The sequence below is a fragment of the Hibiscus syriacus genome, unplaced genomic scaffold (genome assembly GCF_006381635.1).
Source record: "Hibiscus syriacus cultivar Baekdansim isolate YM2019G1 unplaced genomic scaffold, ASM638163v2 tig00110057_pilon, whole genome shotgun sequence".
In the NCBI taxonomy this organism is placed as follows: Eukaryota; Viridiplantae; Streptophyta; class Magnoliopsida; order Malvales; family Malvaceae; genus Hibiscus; species Hibiscus syriacus.
In genome coordinates, this window is record NW_024062581.1 from 2,071,527 (window position 1) to 2,091,229 (window position 19,703).

General features: G+C 38.5%; 1 protein-coding gene across 1 annotated transcript; it reads right to left on the bottom strand.

Moving 5' to 3' along the window:
* Positions 1 to 8,909: 8,909 nt before the first annotated feature.
* On the bottom strand, positions 8,910 to 18,157 carry LOC120214336 (vacuolar-processing enzyme-like). The gene is made up of 9 exons (XM_039212257.1): positions 17,819 to 18,157; positions 17,575 to 17,739; positions 15,729 to 15,885; positions 10,655 to 10,740; positions 10,365 to 10,564; positions 10,159 to 10,207; positions 9,859 to 10,071; positions 9,569 to 9,772; positions 8,910 to 9,490 (listed from the first exon to the last, which is right to left on the bottom strand). Exons 1-9 carry the CDS (start codon positions 18,017 to 18,019, stop codon positions 9,308 to 9,310), a joined length of 1,458 nt encoding a protein of 485 aa, XP_039068188.1. The 5' UTR covers positions 18,020 to 18,157; the 3' UTR covers positions 8,910 to 9,307.
* Positions 18,158 to 19,703: the final 1,546 nt, after the last annotated feature.

Below are 19,703 nucleotides of genomic sequence, written 5' to 3' on the forward strand. Positions count from 1 at the left end.
TTACACCATGGACTGAAAAAAGATAACGAAACGTGTTGTGAAGTCAACGTCATGGAGAGTTGAACCATGTTCAAACACTTTGTTTGAAGTACTGGATAATAACTTAAATGGGCTTGTCGATCTAAATGCAAGGACGTGTAGTTGTATGAAATGGCAAACATCTGGTTATCCGTGTGACCATGTTATAAAAGTTGCTCTTCATCTAAACCAAGATGATTCAAGCACATACGTTATGGATTGCTACACTACAGAAGTATATCGACAGACTTATGCCGAAATTATCTACCCTATTCCACATCCTTCTGAGTGGGACATACCAGATGACTTACAAACAGTTTTGCCACCAGCCATGGACATAAGGCTACCTGGCCGACCAAAAAGTCACGATCGTATACCGTCTAAGGGTGAAGAGAAAAAGAGATCGGCATGTAGTCGGTGCAAGGAAAGTGGTCATACAAGGTTGACATGTGGATCACCAGTGCCATCACAATCATCTTTTCCTCTACCAAAATATGGATCCTCATCAAAATCCAAAGCTCATATGGTGTCAAGAAAAAGGCAATCAAAATCGCAATCATCTTTAAAATCCCAATCACAACTGGCTTCACCTTTTGGGACTGTTAACTTAGGTGATTTTTAAATGCAAACGTTGTATTATGTAGATTTTATGTGTGAACTTTTAACATTTTCAGTTAGGCATGTATTAGTAACTTGAGTTTGAAAATTGCTATGATCTGTTCAGTTGTTATCACTTATTAGGCAATCATTTGACTATCGCAACACGGAAATGACGTTCGCAATCATCTTAATGTCTATCGCAACGCGGAAATTACTATCGCAATGCGAAATGAAAATCGTAATGAGAGAATCGCAATGCGAAATGAAAATCGCAACGAGAGAATCGCAACGTGAAATGAAAATCACAACGAGGGAATCGCAAAGCGAAATGAAAATCACAACGCGAATTTAGTTCCGCGTTGCGATTTTAGTTTCGCGTTGCGATTCTCTCGTTGCGATTTTCATTTCGCATTGCGATAGTCATTTTTGCCTTCAATATAGTGCAGATTGAAATCAACCATTACATTTCAATCAATTAAACAAGCACAAATAAGAATTATGTTAACATCAATTAAACAAATCAACTTTTACAAATCAATTAAACAATAAAAAAATAAGCAATAATTCTTATTTCCTCATCTACTATTGAATCAACTTTTGCAGCCATACATCATTTTCACGCAGCTCACTTCTGAGATTAACCTGCATAAACCAAACATTTACTCAAACAACACTTTCTACACATCTAAAACCTACAAACAACAAATTATTGAATTCTAGGTACTTAACCAAACATTTTCAAACCACAAGCCTATAAACATACCAATTGTTTATGGACATTTTTATAACGCGGATGCAGGTAGGCAGTGTCTCGTATATATCGATATAGCCATATAATGCCGAAACCACAAGCCTACTGCAGCTCTATCTCTATCGGTGGGAGGTAGATACTTTATACTTCTTGTGATCAAACGCTCCAACGCCAAGCATACGAGAGGACCACAATCCCCTCTGGGTCCTTTCGTTTGTTGTGGTGCGGTCTCGTCTCTGCTAACTATAATATTGAGCTTCTTTGGCTTCTTGTTTCCAGAACGAGTCCAATAATTTATCGCATCCAAGAATTTAGCCAAATGAGAGCTTCATCCCTTAATAATATCTCTTAAATCAGACAATGATATGTAATTTATCATGTTGTCATATACTATTGCCTTAAGGGATGGGATCTGAAGCTCGACGAGAAACCAATATTTACGTTCCAAAATAGGGATAAACACCTACAATCATAAGTAATAATTCATTCATTTGCGCACTTATTTATGAATACCTTTAAACTCAATCTAAAATAAATACTAACCTTATCGACCTCCCACCATGCAGGATAAAGTTTAGCTTGTCCATTGCCCAACGCAAATGATTCATCTCGTTGATTCTTAAAGTGAACGGCGTTAAAAGACGTCGGCATAATTGTATAACGTGTATTTCTTTTATTTTCCTTAAGTTTCCTAATTATTAGAAGACGTGACACCCACGCATTGATATGCTGTTTTACAAAAAAAGACATATATTAGTAACTTACATAAATTTTAAAAAAAATAATCAAATTAAAATATAAGAAAAATATAAGACTTACCCCTCCATCGAAATAGCCATTGTCTTCGACCCCTAATAATACGCCCCACCAAGACCGATCAAGAAACAAATAGATATCATCGTTGAGCTTGCATATGTCAGTGAAACACCCCTGGCTCCGCAAATGTAGATAAAAATCAACTGCGGTCTTAGCCCAAAGGGTGTTATCTAGAATTGTGTCCGGTAGTTGTTTCCTATCCACTTCAGATACCGGTATGGTACTGGCCGGTAACTCATACGAGAGCCAACTTGAATCCATCATGTCCAGCACGTCAGAGGGTTTCTCAAGAATCCTACATATGACGCTATGTGAATCGGGCTCCTGAATGGTGGGAGGGACCTCTTCAACGATGACAGTGGCCTCTTGAACGGTGGGAGGGGACTCTCGAGGAATGATAGGGGCCTCTTCAATGATAGGAGTGGACTCTTGAGGGATGACATGCGAGTCGGGCTTCTTCTTACGGTGTCTTCGCACTATTGGGGTGTACGGAGACTTAATAGCACGTGCACGCCGTCTGATGCGTGAACTCTGTCGTGCAAGAAAAACCCGACGTAAAGCATCCACCTTATCGATCCGCTAAATAATTAAATACAAATATCAATAAATAAACAGACATGATATTTAAACAGTGAAAACAAAGACAAATATATTTCAAACTTTCAACCAAAAGACAAAACAAAGACAAATACTAACTTCACATTATTAAAGAATACACAGTTTAGCAGAATTGGCAGCAACCGAATAAATTTACTTCAACCAAAAAACAAAACAAAAAGACAAATACTAACTTCACAGTGTTAATAAATAGTTTAGCAGTATTGGCAGCAACCGAATAAATTTACTAAGCAATCTAAGTGAAATGGTTAATTTAAGTGAAATTACGATTAAATTTATCATCAAGTTAAATATGGAAAATCTTAAACTTACCTCGTTGCGTAGAGTATGAACCTCATTCTACAAAGACACTACCATCTCACGTAGAGCGTCAACCTCACCACGTAAAGTAGACACCTCCACACGCCATGCACCATCATTATCGCGTAGAGTACCGATCTCCTCACGCAAGGCATTGACCTCATCACGTAACTCCCTTGACTCATCACGTGGAGGTAGAGGTGGAGAACAGGGAGATAGAAGTCGTGGCATCTTTGCCGGTCGCCTATCATGAGGTAATGGTGGAGAAGAGGCTCGATGATGTGACGGGATAGGTGATGGCTCTCGTTGTAGAGGTGTATAGTCGGGTCGATCAGGTGATGGCTCTGGGTGAGGTGATGGCTCTCGAAGTGGAGGAAGTGGAGGCTGCTCTTCATTCGTGCCATCAAGAAAATGTTGACTAGCTTGCCACCAATCAGTGGCAAGCTCAGCCTCCGTGGGTGTCAGTCTCATTAATGGAATGTTGGCCTCCTAAAAATATAAAAACTCAAACAAAGTTAAACGTCTACTATTAATAACTTGTTTATATATGATAATATTTGTGTTAACTTACATTATTTATTGTCGTATATGGTATTAAGTCTTCCCAATCCAACAGACGTTTCCTCTTCCAGGAAATAGCCCTAGGAATATCATTTGAGGTTTTTAATGCATATGTCCGCATGCTGGGGAAAGCCTCAAATATCCAAATCTACAAACAATATAATAACAAACATTAGTAATTGTTAAATAATTAATTATAATTTTGAAAACATTATATAGAAAATCTTACCTTAAAGGCCCAAACAAAGCCTGACAAAGTGTATTTCGAGCCATCGCCCCGTAAACTTTTGTGGTCATCAAAGGCAGACGACAACTTAGTCCAGTTAGCTTTCCATATATACGAACCCCACGGAAACAGATTCCATGTATTTAGGTCCTCTACCAATAATATTAGCTCCTGAGGAATAGGTTGTCTGGCCTCTCTGCCTAAAAAGCCGGCATACAAAAGTAGTAGAAGGCATACTCGGACAACATCGACGTCATTCATCCGAGTAAAACCATTTTTCTTATTAAACAATTTCTTCAGGTCGTCGACGTGTAAGTTCGGCTTCTCTATTGACTCATCAGGAAAAACCTTGGGTAACCATGATGGGCGGGTGATATGACAAGTGTATCGGCCTACATCATCGTGTCCAAATCGTAGACCAGTGATTAAGCAGAACTCCTTCCGCCCAAAACAAGTATACGTCGGTGGAAAATGAAACCATATCTCTTCCTCACCACGTTGTATACTGTCGGGCAGATCGCTAGTCATGGTCTGAAGCCACAAATGGGTCAAATTAGCATCTCCACCCGGATGCTGTACTCTCAGCCATGGCCCGAAGCAGGTTTCCTCAAATAATTTTCTTTGTGCAGGTGAAAGCTTCGAAGCAATTGTAGTGGCTAGGCTAACTTTATTCCTTAATGTCAATGAAGCTATACTGTGAAGATATACCAAAAACAATAAACATAAATAGTAGTTTATTCTTGAAACTAAAATTTGCAACACTGTTTTGTCTTTTGGTTGAAATGAAAATCGCAACGAGATAATGAAAATCGCAACGCGGAAATGACTATCGCAACGAGAGAATTGCAACGCGAAATGACTATCGCAACGAGAGAATCGCAACGCGAAATGAAAATCGCAACGCGAAATGAAAATCGCAATGCGATTTTGGTTTCACGTTGCAATTATCTCGTTGCGATTTTCATTTCGAGTTGCGATTCTCTCGTTGCGATAGTTATTTCCGCGTTGCGATTTTCATTCTCGAAACTATTCTTCTTCTGCATTACTTCAAGAAAAAGACAAAACAAAGACAAATATTAACTTCACAGGGTTAAATACTAAACAATTTAGCAGTATTGGCAGCAATCGAATGAATTTAATAAGAAATCTAAGTGAAATGGTTAATCTATTATTGAAATTACCAGTAAACTTATCATCAATTTCAATATGAAAAACCTAAAATAATGCAAAATTTTCAAAATAAAAATAATTAAAAAAACTAACCCTCGGAGGTTGATTTTCCATTTCTGAATGATTGTGAGGGATTTCTGACCGTGAATGGTTGTGAGGGATTTCGCCGGTGATGGGGACGGAAATCTTCGGAGATGGGGACGGATTTCGCCGTAGAGAGTGAGAGATGGAGATGGGACTGAGTGTTGTGATTTTAGGTTTGAGGTTATGAGTTGCGATTACTGTGGACGGTTCAGTTTCCGATATATTAAGAAAAAATTCGTGTTTGGAATTTGAAAAAAAAATACGCGTTAATACGAATGACGCTATGTAAATCGCATTGCGATAGTAAGATTCACATTGCAATTTACGTATTCGCATTGCGATTTTCGTAATTCGCATTGCGATTTACTTAATCGCGTTGCGATTTACGTATTCGTATTGCGAATTATGAAAATCGCAACACGAATACATAAATCGCAATGCAAATTAGGAAAATTGCATTGCGATAGTCATAATCGCGTTGCGAATCTGGAAACTGATTTGCGATAATGGAGATCGCGTTGCGAATTAGCGATCGCATTGCGATTTTGTTGGTCTTTTGGCAAATCCGGAAAAAGTTGGTTAAAATCGTATATTATATGGGATTTTTTGTCACTGAGGTTATTTTCTCTTTTTATAATCACTTGATAAGATTTTTTAAAGGTCATAAGTTGTAGTACGAATTAAGCGAGCTTAGTGATAAATGAATTGTTGTTATTCCTTGATTGAAAATGTCAACGGTTTGAAAATTCAATGTAAAATGATTGAGAGTTATCTTTGAACAGATATTGCCTTGTATATAGATGATCCAGGAGGAGAAGTAGCAAGACTTGGTGTAATTGTAGATGTCAAAGCCACCAAACTAGAAGGGATATGTGTCATGGCTACGAGTGTTAAAGTAGCCAAGCCCGGAGCGAGACGAGGTGCGACTGCAGGTGTTAAAGCAGTCAAACTCAAAGAAAGACCTAGCACAATTACAAATGTCAATGTTGTCAAGCAAAGAGAGAGAATTAGTACGGCTACAAATTCCAAAGTAGTCAAGTCAAGTAAGAGACCTGGAGCGATAACGAAGGATAAAGCCATAAAACTGAGGAAAAAGAGGAGAAACTAAAGTTCTCAACCGATGTGATGGGCCACATAAGTTGCGAAGGTGACCAAATCGAGTTAACCAATCCAAAAGAATGTACAAGGTCGATACGAGGCTTCGTTCGATGGTGCTTGATTCTACCAAGTCGAATGATGACCGAGAGCAGAAAGTGTTGTCCAAATTAGAGATGACAAAAGAGCTTGCCAATGATGTTTGTAAGTTAAACAACGTCATTGTGGAAGCCAGAGTTGGCAGATGGCTGAGTATGACTGAACCGTCAAATGAGCAACTTGAAATCCCAAGTTTGACTGAAGAATACAGGTTATTCACTTTCATGTATGGATTGAATCCATAAATGAAGAAAGTGTTTGAACAAAAAGGAGTCAAGAAGCTTTCCAAAGCCTTGATAATCGTCAAGTCCATCAAAGAGGTTGGTGTCGAGAAAATCAACCAGTCTTGGGCCATGTTGAAAGTCGAGGATAATGGCGAGGGAATCAGTGATGAAAGGCTGTCGAAAGATGATGAGGAGTATAGTTCATCGAGTAATGATGAGAGTCTACTCAATGATGATCCAAATGAATTGTTCTAGAGAAGACAAGTACAAACATGACACAAGTTTAAGTGTAAAAGACGCTAAGATGTGGGTAAGAAATGAACAAACAAAGGGTTATCGAGATAAGGGGCAACATATGATGCAAATTTGCCCAGATTAAGCCAAGTCATCAAAGGAGATGGATGAGCCTAAAATCAAGTGGTCTGAGGAGAAGGAAAACCCCATGATAGATGAGGAGTTGATACTTGGCCCTATAATGTTTACTTCTGTCGAAGTAAGTGGATGCCAAAAGAAGGAAAGGTTAGCCACGATCCAAGAAAATATCGAGGTGCTTACTGAGCGTTTTCGTGTTGAGAACCTTCAGACACCACTATTGGAGAAGGGTCGAAGGAGATTGAGCCATTTGGGCACAAGGCAACCATGGAAAAACCACTCATTTTTAAGGTGGAAAATGAGTAACGAATTTTAAGTAAGAAATGTTAAAGTAAGAAGGGGCACAAGACTTCAAAAAGGAAGAACTGATGCCAGCTCCAAACTTCAAATTACAAGGGAGGATGCGAGAAGAGGCATTGGACTTTGCAATAGAAGGGATAATGTGAAGTGGTGCAGCGAACATCGAGGGAGAAGTGTCGATGCAAGGAGTGCCAGACTTCATTGGTAAAGAAAGATTGGCACATTTTAGAGTAAATAGAGCTGAAGTCAAATTGAGGGAAGTATATCTCAAACACATTCTTAGTGTTTTGAAGTTTAATTTGCTTTCTTTGATGAGTGAAGGTCACTTTAGACCAAACTGTTAATGTGAAGATGCCAAATTTCGGAGCCTTTTTGAAGGATCGAATGGATCCTAGTTGAAGCAAATTTGTACAAGTAGGAAGCGGTTCCTACAAGCTATTTGTGCGTGAAAACACGGTAGATTGTGTTGTTACGTTACGAAAAAAGCCAAGGCGAGCAGTTCATATAAGGGACTGCAGCAAGTCGAGGCATCGATGGGTGTACAAAGAGATCAATTCCAAGTTGTTCAAGTGGCGCGACGAAGGCATCACGAGTTTTAGTGGGGAGAATGTCACGACCCAGACATTTGAGTCCATGACTTGTGCGTAGAATCCCACATAAGAGGTTCTTTGCGTAGACTTGGGCTTGACAGCGTAAATTTTTGGCCCGATTCTTAAAGAATGCTAATTATGTGAAGGATTAAGTTTGAGGGTGTTCGAGAAAAGCGATGAGGGTGCTACAAGGTTCGGTGGGGGTAATTTGTCGAGTCTCGTAGAGTTCAAACTGAGACATGTGTGTGGATATCCATAAAAGAGTCATACAGAGTATTGGGTTTGCCCAAAGCCCCCACACCTGGTCCATTCCTTGAAAGTTTCCAGTAGGATAAAATTATCTCTTAATTTAAGGAGATAAATACTTAAATTATAGAGATAATGTTTGATTTAAACTTGAAAGATATTGATAGGATTTCAATTCAATCTGAGTTGTTGATGTAATTTAATCTAAGATCGTTGGAACTAGGGGAGCTCAACTATAGGAGTCTCATATTCTCATTTGTAATCATTCAATTCATTCATTCATTCATTCATTCATTCTCGCTCTCCAACTATAAATAAGAGTCTCACCTTCTCATTTGTAATCATTCATTTATTCTCTTCAAAGTAATACAACTCAATATTTACTCTAAATTTCTTTAAATTTCGTTCTTGTTGCTTTGTCGTTTTATTTATTTTCACTTGGCTTTTATAAGCTTTGTTCCAGAGTTGCCTCTCTTTGTGGTTAAGTTAGTCCCGTTTACATTTCCACATAGTCGTTCAACTTTGGTGGCGTGTTTAACCCCGAGTGTATTAAGATTCCGTATCTTTTGTTAATCCTATAGGTTTGATCATGGCTTAGTAATGATAAAGGCGGACTTAAGCGCCAATTCTTTCCAAAAATATCGTCTATGAATCCCAGATTAATAAAAAAAGGATTAACATACGTTTGTGCATAGATCCAGATTAATCAAAATAAATAAGATTAAGATACCTTTGTGCATAACGCTCTAAGAAATGCAGTCATAATCAAGTTGCACCTAGTTCAACTGTAATATCAAATTTTGTTAAGATTTAAATATTTAGGCTCGGATCCAATTTGCCTGAAAATAAAATCACTTATCCACCACCTAGACCCATTAAACTTAACCAACCCAAACCAGCACATGATACCACCAAAACAAAAGCCCACTTGTCCAAACACCAGCCCTATACGTACCCAGTCACCGCTAATTGCGCTCAAACCCTCGTCCTGTGCATCTCTGCCCCAAATCATCAACTACTGCAGACACAGGACCTTAAACCAGGGACCTCAATAATCATACGTTGAAGATACAAAGACTTCTGTTTACCCTTAACTATATATATACACAAGCTTCATCTATACAATGCTGCTATGTAGGAAGGACAGATGTTGCAACTAACAGCAAACCAAACCAAACATATATCACAAGTTTTGGTCATATGCGTATGTATATATATATATATATATATTATTCAGTCAAGCACTATAGCCTTGATTTGAAGGATGCCATTGAATTGGATCATGGCCGCTGCACGCAGCAACACAAGCTTCTTCCATCAAGGCTTGGGAGACACCACTGTTGCAAATGTTGGCAAACGCACGCATGTGTTTCATGCCATATTGCGTTAGAGACCCGCAGTGTGTTTCGAACAACCGGACCTGGATTGAAGATTTGATTGTCGCTTAATAAATCAGAAGCAGCCAAATTTCGAGATTTAAAAGAAAAAGGATTAATACCATTGATTTCAAGCATTGCCAGTCATCCACAAGGGGCAAACCAGGTTCCCTGACAGATTTGAGAAAGGCATAGCCTTTTCCTGGTCCATATAATAATGTTCCAATCAAATCAATGCTTCCATCCAAGTGGATTCTATGTCTCATTGTCTCGGTAATCTGTTCGAGTATTTCTGTCTTCTTCGATCCATCTTCTGAATTTTTGTACTGCATGACAAATGAGATGATCAACATCTATTTCAAGTCAACCAAACAAAATATACCACCATCTGTAATTTAAACAACAAGCTCACCATCTGCCATAAAAATAGAATATCTGCATCTCTCTGGCTAACTGCTTCTGTAGGAGTGCGAGGGCTCAAATCATTTGGAGGAAGATTTATGGTGGCAGGATCAAAACCTTGATATAAATAAAGCTTTTCCGGTTTTATGCTAGTACTCCCGTATTCCATAACGTGCGAACCACCAAACACATAAGAGTTGAAATTGGAAGTCCGATCTTTTACCTGCATGATGAAAATTCAAGGATTGAGTTCAGCTGATTATAAGACCAAAAATAGCTCACAAATTTGCTGAATATCTTTTGTACTTACTGATTCATACTGTTGCTCTACAGTTTCTCTCTTTAGATTATGAGCTTCACTGCCAAAGATAAGAGTATAAAAGAGCTAATGAGCACAATTCACTTGTATTAGTGAAATAGTGATGATGGGAATCGTGTTAAAATTTGCATTTAACTAGTCGATAATCTCGTAAATGCAAGTAAGATCAGATTTCAGAGGAAAATATGTGTTCATACCTATCTTCCATCCAAGCCACACTATATAAATCTCCTAAACAAGTGATGAACTCCGGAGGTGGTGGAGGATCCATCCCAGGACAATAAGTTCCCCAGCTATTCTCTTGAGCGTTCGATGCTGTCGTAACATAAATATTAAGATCTTTGGGCATTATGCCTTCAAATATACTTCCACTTTCACAGGCTTCTACATATATAACCTAGTGGCATGGAGATTATAAAGGTCAAAATTGCCGAGTTCATACAAGTGCAGAGCATGAGTAATTTTCTCAAGTTAGAAGAAATGTTACCATCCCTTTGTAACTTCCAGCTACATGTTTCTTCTTCAAGACATCAAGAAAATCCATGGCATACAGATATGGCAAATTTGGCATCCCTAAATTCCAAGAAAGTTATCAAACATGTTAACAGCATGCAAATTAGAATTCTGGTATACTGATGCAGCATAATGAAACAGTTAAGCTGTTAAGAATTGGTTAGGTGGTTAGAGTTGTTATCAGTTAGTTAAGACTGTTAGCTAGCTAAGCCACTGTTCTTGAAAAGCTCTATGAGCAGATATAAAAACAATGTACACGGTTACTTTGAAGATAAGAAAAGTTTCTGTAAATTGACAGTTCTAAAGTCAGTATATCAACATGGTATCATTCGCTAAATTTCCTGGGCAAAGGTTTCTTGTTTCCGCTGTGTAAAAGGCTCTTCTCTCAACTGTGACTAGCGTTGTTTGCTGCTCATCATGTTCAATAGCGATGCGTCTTCTCCAGCCATGGAGTTCACCACAAGAAGCACTAAAGCGTTCTCCAATAAAAAAGTGAACGTAATTCTTGACGAAACGAACTTCTTGCTCTGGAAACAGCAAATCTTGCTGACAGTTCGCAGCCATCGCCTTGAGCGATTCTTGATGGGAACGATGAGGTCTCCGCCAGAGACCATAGTTAGCGATGATGGAGAAGTCTTGCCCAATGAGCTGTTTGAAGAATTTGTCGCTCAAGACAGCGCCCTTGCGTCGTGGTTGCTCTCCACGATTAGCTCGCAGCTTCTGCCTCAGTTTGTGGGTGCTGAGACGGCGTCATCAGTCTGGTCCACGGTGCTTCAGTTCTTTGGGAACAGATCCACAACTGCTGTTATAAGCTTACACTATAAACTGCAGTCTCTCAAGAAAGGGGATGACTCGATGAGAGTATACATCACACGTGTAAAAGAAGTGTGTGATGCCTTGCAGTCGTGTGGCAGTGTCGTGTCCCAAGCTGAACATGTTGCCAGCATACTAAAAGGCCTTCCTCGAGAGTACCAGCCGTTTGTTGCAGTCATAACAACCACACGTGAAGCCCTAACTCCTGACATAGTGTACAGGATGCTACTGGATGCAGAAACCCAGTTAGCTGGCTTTGGTGATCAACCTGAAGTGTTGCCAATAAGTGCTAACATTGCTCAAGGGACAGGTTCAAACAAGTCATCGTCTCTAACAACTATTACGATCGTAAGCCTTCTCGACCACCGACTAGTTCTGATGGAAGGACTGGTGGTAGAGGCAGAGGTCGTGGCCGTTATATGCAGTGCCAGCTCTGTGGTAAAAATGGCCACCTTGTAGACACCTGTTGGTATCGTTTTGATCATGACTTCCCTGGGGTTACAGCTGGTAGTAAGTCGTATTCAAAGGACCAGCCTGCAGATGCACATTACTCTGCATATGAAACTAAGCCTGCTGAGTGTGAAAGTTGTTGTGTTCGAAACAGCGGGTCTCAAATTGATACACGACCTCAAGCGCTTACCTCGACAACAAATCGCGAACGATGGGTGGTGGACTCAGGTGCCACCCATCATGTCACCCCAGATGGAACAGTCCTTAGTCATAGAAATGACTACAACAGTCCAGGTAAGTTGGTAGTTGGCAATGGAGTAGCCTTAGACATCAAGGCAGTTGGTAACTCTATCTTATGCTCGTCTTCTAGAGCCTTACTATTAAATGACTTGCTGCATGTTCCTAGGATAACTAAGAACCTCTTGTCTGTTTCGAAGCTTGCTAGGGACAACAATGCCTTCTTTGAATTTCATGCACATGAGTGTTGTGTTCGTGATGAAGAGTCTGGGACTGTCTTGCTTCGTGGAAAAGAAGAAGGTGGTTTGTATTCGTTTGCTGCTGATCCTCAAGTGACAGCTCTAGTTGCTGAAGAAGCTAGTTCCATGGCTGCTTCACTTGACTCCTACGAACTTTGGCATCGACGGTTGGGCCACCCCTCTCATGATAGTTTACTAAAAATTTGCAAAGAATTGAATGTAAACATTTCAAGGTCAATGAATAAAACGTGTCCTGCTTGTCAAATGGGGAAGAGTCATAAACTACCATTTCACAATTCGAACACTGTGTATGATACTCCTTTTCAGCTCGTGTTTACAGACTTATGGGGACCAGCACCAGTAACCTCAAATGGCTTTAAGTACTATGTCACCTTTATTGATGCGAGTACTAGACACTCGTGGCTTTATCTGTTGAAAGACAAGTCAGAAGCCGTCGTTGCGTTTGGCTTGTTTCAGAAAATGGTCAAGAACCAATTCAACTTACCCATTAAAGCAGTCCAGAGTGACTGGGGAGGAGAATACAGGAGGCTGTTAACCTCGTTGGTTAAGGAAGGTATTTTGCATCGTGTGACTTGTCCACACACGTCTGAACAAAATGGTGTGGTGGAACGCAAGCATCGGCATATCATCGAGCTTGCACTTGTCCTTCTTGCTCAGGCGTCTATGCCAATACGTTTCTGGTCATATGCAGTCGTTACTGCAGTGCACTTAATCAATAGACTACCAACAAGAGTGTTACAAGGGAAGTCACCATTTGAGAAATTTTTTGGCAAGAGACCTGAATATGAGGGGCTGAAAGTGTTTGGTTGTCAGTGCTTTCCACACTTGAGACCTTTCTTGAAACATAAGCTTGACTTTCGATCGCAATCGTGTGTCTTTCTTGGCTATAGTCCTCACCACAAGGGTTTCCAATGCCTTGCACCCAATGGCCGTATATATGTGTCTCGACATGTGATTTTTAATGAGCTAAATTTTCCTTTTGCAGGCCCTACTCATACAAGTTCCTCAGCTCACAAAATCAGTCCACAACTACTGCCTCTAGAAGTGATTACCGATCTAGGAAAATTCGGTGCACATGGTGACGCTACCTTAATGGATGTGGGACGTGATGAAATAAACAGCGAGAGGGTTCTCTCAACTGGAACAGGCGCAGTTGATGAACATGATGGAGCATCGAGAGCTGCAAGCCCGGGTGATGAGCATCCTGCTGCATCGAGAGCTGCAAGTCCGGATGATGAGCATCCTGTTACATCGAGAGTTGCAAGTCCGGATGATGAGCATTCTACTGCGTCAAGAGTGGCAAGTCCTGCTTTGGTTAGTGACAATGAAAATTCTGTCACCCATATGACCAGTCAGGCATAGAATAGTTCCAGTCGGGCTACTGCCAGTACATCTGCATCTACTCAAGAACAGCCTGCTGAAGGTGTACTCGGGAATAAACATTCAATGCTTACACGTAGTAAGTGTGGTATATTTAAGCCAAAAACATACACTAGCTTCTTCGATGACTCAACCCCTACCAGTATTCGAGCTGCGTTACAGTCTTCAAGTTGGAGAGCAGCAATTCAGGCAGAACTCGATGCCCTACAAGGAAATAAGACTTGGTCCTTAGTACCTGTACCCAAAGGACGTGATGTTGTTGGTTGCAAATGGCTTTTCAAGATAAAGAAGAATCCGGATGGGTCTATTCAACGGTATAAAGCGCGCTTAGTTGCCAAAGGATACTCGCAAGTCCCTGGCTATGACTTTAAGGACACATTCAGTCCAGTCGTGAAGTTTGCAACGCTGAATGTAGTGCTTTCTTTGGCTGTCAGTAGGAATTGGCTCTTGCGTTAAGTTGATGTGAATAACGCGTTTTTAAATGGAGAGTTGGCTGAGGAAGTTTTCATGCAACAGCCCCCAGGATTTGAAGAAGTGGCTGCAGATGGATCACCACTTGTGTGTAAACTACACAAGGCTTTGTATGGTCTTCGCCAGGCGCCTAGAAATTGGCATGACAAGCTTAAGGCGAGTCTTGAGCGGATGGGGTTTGTTGAATCCTTGGCTGATGTTTCGCTCTTTGTGAAGTGTGGAAGTGGTTGCTATACACTTGTTTTAGTTTACGTGGATGATATAATTATTACTGGTGAGAGCATGGATGATATTGAGGGAGTGATTCGACTCTTGCAGGAGGATTTTTCTCTCAAGGACCTAGGAGAGCTGAGCTTCTTTCTAGGTATAGAAGTTAAGAGAACCACTGGCAAACTAGTGTTGTCACAAAAGAAATATGTTCTTGAGTTACTCGAGAGGGTGGATATGTTGCATGCTACCCCTACTGCAACCCCTATGGTTGGGTTGACAAAACTAGTTCATGATGCAGGATCGCCACTCAGTGATGCTCGTGAGTACAGAAGCTTGGTGGGTGCACTTCTGTACGTGTGCCATACTTGACCTGATATAGAGTTTAGCGTAAACAAAGCTGCTCAATATATGCATGCTCCTTGTGAGGCACACATGGCAGCAGTCAGGCGTATACTTCGGTACTTAGCCGGTACCTTGGACTATGGTCTCACCTTTCTGGCTAGTGAAGCGGGGCTGAAGGTAATAGCATTTGCTGATGCAGACTGGGGTGGTGATGCAAGTGATCGCAGGTCCGTTTCTGGTCACACGGTGTTCCTCGGACAGTGTCCTGTGGTTTGGAGCTCGAGGAAGCAAAATACAGTGTCTAGATCAACTATGGAAGCTGAGTATCGCAGCGTAGCAGACACAGCGGCAGAAGTAACTTGGATTAATGCGTTACTTGACAGTCTTGGGACCAAGCCACGTGAAGAACCGATTATCTGGTGTGATAATACAAGTGCCATAGCTATGAGCATGAATCCGGTCTATCATGCACATTCGAAGCATGTGGACATGGATGTCCATTTCATTAGGGAGAAGGTAGCTGCCAAAGCGTTGCGTGTCTGCTATGTGCCAGCCAACTGCCAGGTAGCTGATGGTCTCACTAAACCGCTGACTAAAGCGGCGTTCGAAGAATTCAGAAACAAGATGTGTGTACTGCCTTGTTGAAGAAGGGAGAAGAAGCAGAGGGAATAATGAAACAGTTAAGCTGTTAAGAATTGGTTAGGTGGTTAGAGTTGTTATCAGTTAGTTAAGACTGTTAGCTAGCTAAGCCACTGTTCTTGAAAAGCTCTATGAGCAGATATAAAAACAATGTACACGGTTACTTTGAAGATAAGAAAAGTTTCTGTAAATTGACAGTTCTAAAGTCAGTATATCAACACAGCACAAAGAAAGTGTTTAACATACCAAGAACACCTGGGCCTCCATGATCGGAATAGAAAATGAATATTCTGTCATTGGGTTTGCTATCAATAACCTTTCCACTTCCTCCACTCAGTGCCTTTCTATTACCAAGAAGTACTGCATACAAATTTGCCGCTGTTACATGCTCACCCGTGTAATCCTACCATTACAGACCCATCAGTATGAATATGTTGACAGTTAATTCAACCGATGAACATCAAATATCACTCCACAACATTCTAAAGCTCACGCCTTATGCTAGCAGTGTTGTACATCACAATGATCCAGGGAGAGTGACATTTACGATTGCCGTCCCTACTTTTGGTTGGAATGTCGTATTTTATTTGCCTTCGCTGTCCATTCTCAGTAAATTATCTCTTCATTTTTTTCCCTCTAGGGAGAGTGACATTTAGATTTTTTATCAAGTATCATCCCAGGTGAGTGTTTGATCAAGACGAGTCAAAAAATTGAGTTATTTAAGTTGATGAGTCTTATTTTACAACTTGAGTGGAGTTGATGAGTCAAATTCATAAAATACGAGTGAAGTTGAGTTGAATTTTCGAGTTTATGTTTAAATTTAATTGTAGATATTTATGATACTATGATATTGTTTGATTTCAATTTAAATTGTTTTTAATAACCATGTACAATACATATGTATACCTTCATATTTTTTTCATATGTAATATACATATATCAAGACTTGAAAATCAATCTATTAATTACTAAAAATTCCTAGTTATTCAAGTTATTATTCGAATTATTCGAGTTGAATTTTACAACTTGATTTGAACTTGAAATTTTTTCGAGTCGAGTTTTCTCAAGTTGAGTAGAAAGATTTTTCAAGTCGAGTCGGGTTTTATTTACCTTAATCCCCATAATAATATGTGGTATTAGAGGTTAATAAAACTTGATTCGATTAAAAACCATTTTTTATTTAACTTCTAATTTCATAAATTTAACTTAACTTGGAAAAAATTCAAATAAAATTTAAGTTATAAAATAAGACTCAAAAAAATTCAAAAGTTTTAGTGATTAATAAATTGATTTTTAGCTTCAAGATAAATATCTCAACTTTACATGTCATATGTATGAAGAAACATACATATGTATATGGTATATGATTGTAGAAAGTTATTTAAATCGAAATCAGTTTGTTTACGATTAAATTTAAATGAAAAATCAACTCAACTTACTTTAAAAAAATTCAAATAAAATTTGGTTTATAAAATATAAATTAACTAAACTTGATTCAATTCGATTCAATGAATCCTCCGTACGAGGGTTCATAAATTAATCAACGTCTTATCTTTTATTAAATTTAAGTCCTAGGATTACCCCCATTAATCTAATGATAATATTTAAAAAGTAGCAATAATCACTGAGCCCACCGTTTTATCAAAATCAAAGTGGATTGATTTAAATATGAAAACCAACCAAATTAGGGCACACTTAACACCTCAAATCATGATTAAACACAAGCAACAGTCCGTATGATATTTTTCTTATTCTATACCAAACAATTGAGACTGTCTACCTGTCCCTTGGATTCCCTTATTTTATACTAGAATTTTCGCACCATAAATTTTCACACCACTACCATCCCAGATATTTAAAATCTGCGTACTTCCAACTTAATTAGGTTGGTACGAGGTGAATTTATAAAATTTTAGAGATAAATTATATTATTAATAGAAAATATAAGAAAAATGTCTAAACTATACAAAAATTTGAAAATTTCAGAGAAGATCGAACCCTGGTCCTCTCCGGAGGGATGGAGCATGCTGGCTTACAAAGTGAGCAACTAAAGCTGAGCCTTATTTTAGATAATTGAAAGGGAAGTAATTACCTTGGGTACGCCGGCATAAACATCGGGGCCTTGAGGATGATTGATGATAACTCCAGGCCTGGGATTGAGGTGATGCATGGCTATGTCATCGTACATGAACACCACTACGTTCTCTTCCTTCAATCCTCCTTTCCTTAACACCTGATACGCATGGCATACATCTGCCTGCACTTGCGTACCACCATCTTAAACTCCTTTCTTCTTTTTAGTCAGGAAAACAAAAAGTAACACACATAGTGAATACCTGATGCCTGTAATTACCGTAGCCGGATGAACCAGCAACAAGGACTGCCCATCTTGTTACAAGTCGATGCTCATCTACTTCATCATCTTTCTCCCAAGGCAGCCTAATCCCAGGCTGCCACTGATTCAACCGACCAGCTCCTCCCATGTGTATAGCTTCAAAAAGCAATAGCACCAACAAAAACAACCATAAATTCGCCATGGAAGGAGAAAGGAAAGCACAGCTGAGTGATTCTTAGCAGAGGAGAGGAGGAAAGAGGTTTTAAGGTGGAGGTAAAGGTAAAGGTCATGCAAAAGAAGAGGTTGACACTTGTTGGAAAGTTGGTGCTCCAAACGTCCTCTGTTTTAAACAAATGGCTTTTCATTCATTCTGAGACATGTATCTCTTTACTGTTTTTTGTGCAAGTTGTTTGACTTTTCGGAATACTGAGATTATTAACTGACAAATACTGTGGCAAGATTAAGTTCAGAAAAATAAGGGCAGAGATGTGCCTTTAGATTTTGAAAATATATGACCATATATATATATATCAAATAAATGATTATTAAAAATAGTATATTCTATTCTATATGATAAAATATATTTTGTATTTTATTGTAAGTTTTACATAATAAAATTTGTTTATCTAATATATTATTATGTAAAAACATAGCTATATATTTCTTGTTTATTATTATTATTATTATTATTATTATTATTATTATTATTATATTAAGTTACTATTGTTTTAACTAACAACCAGTTGATATGGTAGGATTAGGCATTAGATTCTTTTAAGTAAGATTATGAGTTCGAATCTTGACATTTGTGAATGAAGTAAACTAGATTGGGAGGGTTGACCCTTACTTTTGCAATACCCGATTTGAATTAGTCGATCAATTGACCAAATACCAATGATTAATTAAAAAATTACTATTGATTAACTACTAAATAGCATAAATACTTTTTTTTCAAAGTGATGGAATAAAGCGTGGTTGAATTAAAAATAAATATTATATTTTGATAAAAAAATTGATTAAGATAAGATGATTACAAAGTAGTATCTGTTTTAAATACTTTTAATCATTTGATAATGACTGCTCAATTAACCTATTGAGATTGTTGGTACTTAAACCCGTGGCTTCTAGGAATAATAACGATTCCTTTAATCAGTGAGGTAAATTTGCTCACACTTGATAATTTTTTTTATTAATTTTCATATTTTTTATTAATTAAAATAAATATTATTAGATTAAATTAGTATGGAATATAAAATTTAAAATCAATATCAAACTATTTTCAAGATTCCTGCTGTACTGTGCACGCGAACAAGTAATACATTACACTGATTGTTTTAAAAAAAATCAATTTCCAGAGAAATGATAAATTTTATATTAATGGATGACGATGGAATTCAAATAGATACAACTTATCAAGTAGTGAAAATTCCAATATATTTAATACAAACACTGTATTAGTTATGTAATTTAAAAACTTTATGACATTTACTCTCCTCCTTTTTATTCTTTAGAGTTTAAGTTGTCTTTTATAAAATAGTTTTTTTTTTTGAATCTGTTTAACTGACAATGATATCGGTTTTAATGCCGTCCGTCGATTTTTTATTTTCTCCATTTTTAATATTTTAATAAAATAATTATTCATGACACGTTTTTTCGTTTTTTTCGATCGTTTGAATGTTCTTTTATTTATGTTTTCCGAGGATGGAATTTGAAGACACCACGGCTGATTAAGATGCATTTATTTGTAATCTTGTTGATCTTTTACGTTATAAATCCTCAAATTAAATTTGGATGCGTGATTTTACATTTGTGAATAGTTTTTCACGATGTTTAGTTCTAATTTACGGTTCTCGGTGGTCTTTCAATCACTTAATCCCTTTTTGTGA

Excerpts from the sequence above, each read along its gene's own strand:
- LOC120214336 (XM_039212257.1), bottom strand. The coding sequence starts at position 18,019 with ATGGCGAATTTATGGTTGTTTTTGTTGGTGCTATTGCTTTTTGAAGCT. Across the intron at positions 10,565-10,654 it reads CTGGAAGTTACAAAGGGATG|GTTATATATGTAGAAGCCTG; the intron begins GTAACATTTCTT and ends CCATGCCACTAG. Across the intron at positions 10,208-10,364 it reads GTGGCTTGGATGGAAGATAG|TGAAGCTCATAATCTAAAGA; the intron begins GTATGAACACAT and ends TATCTTTGGCAG.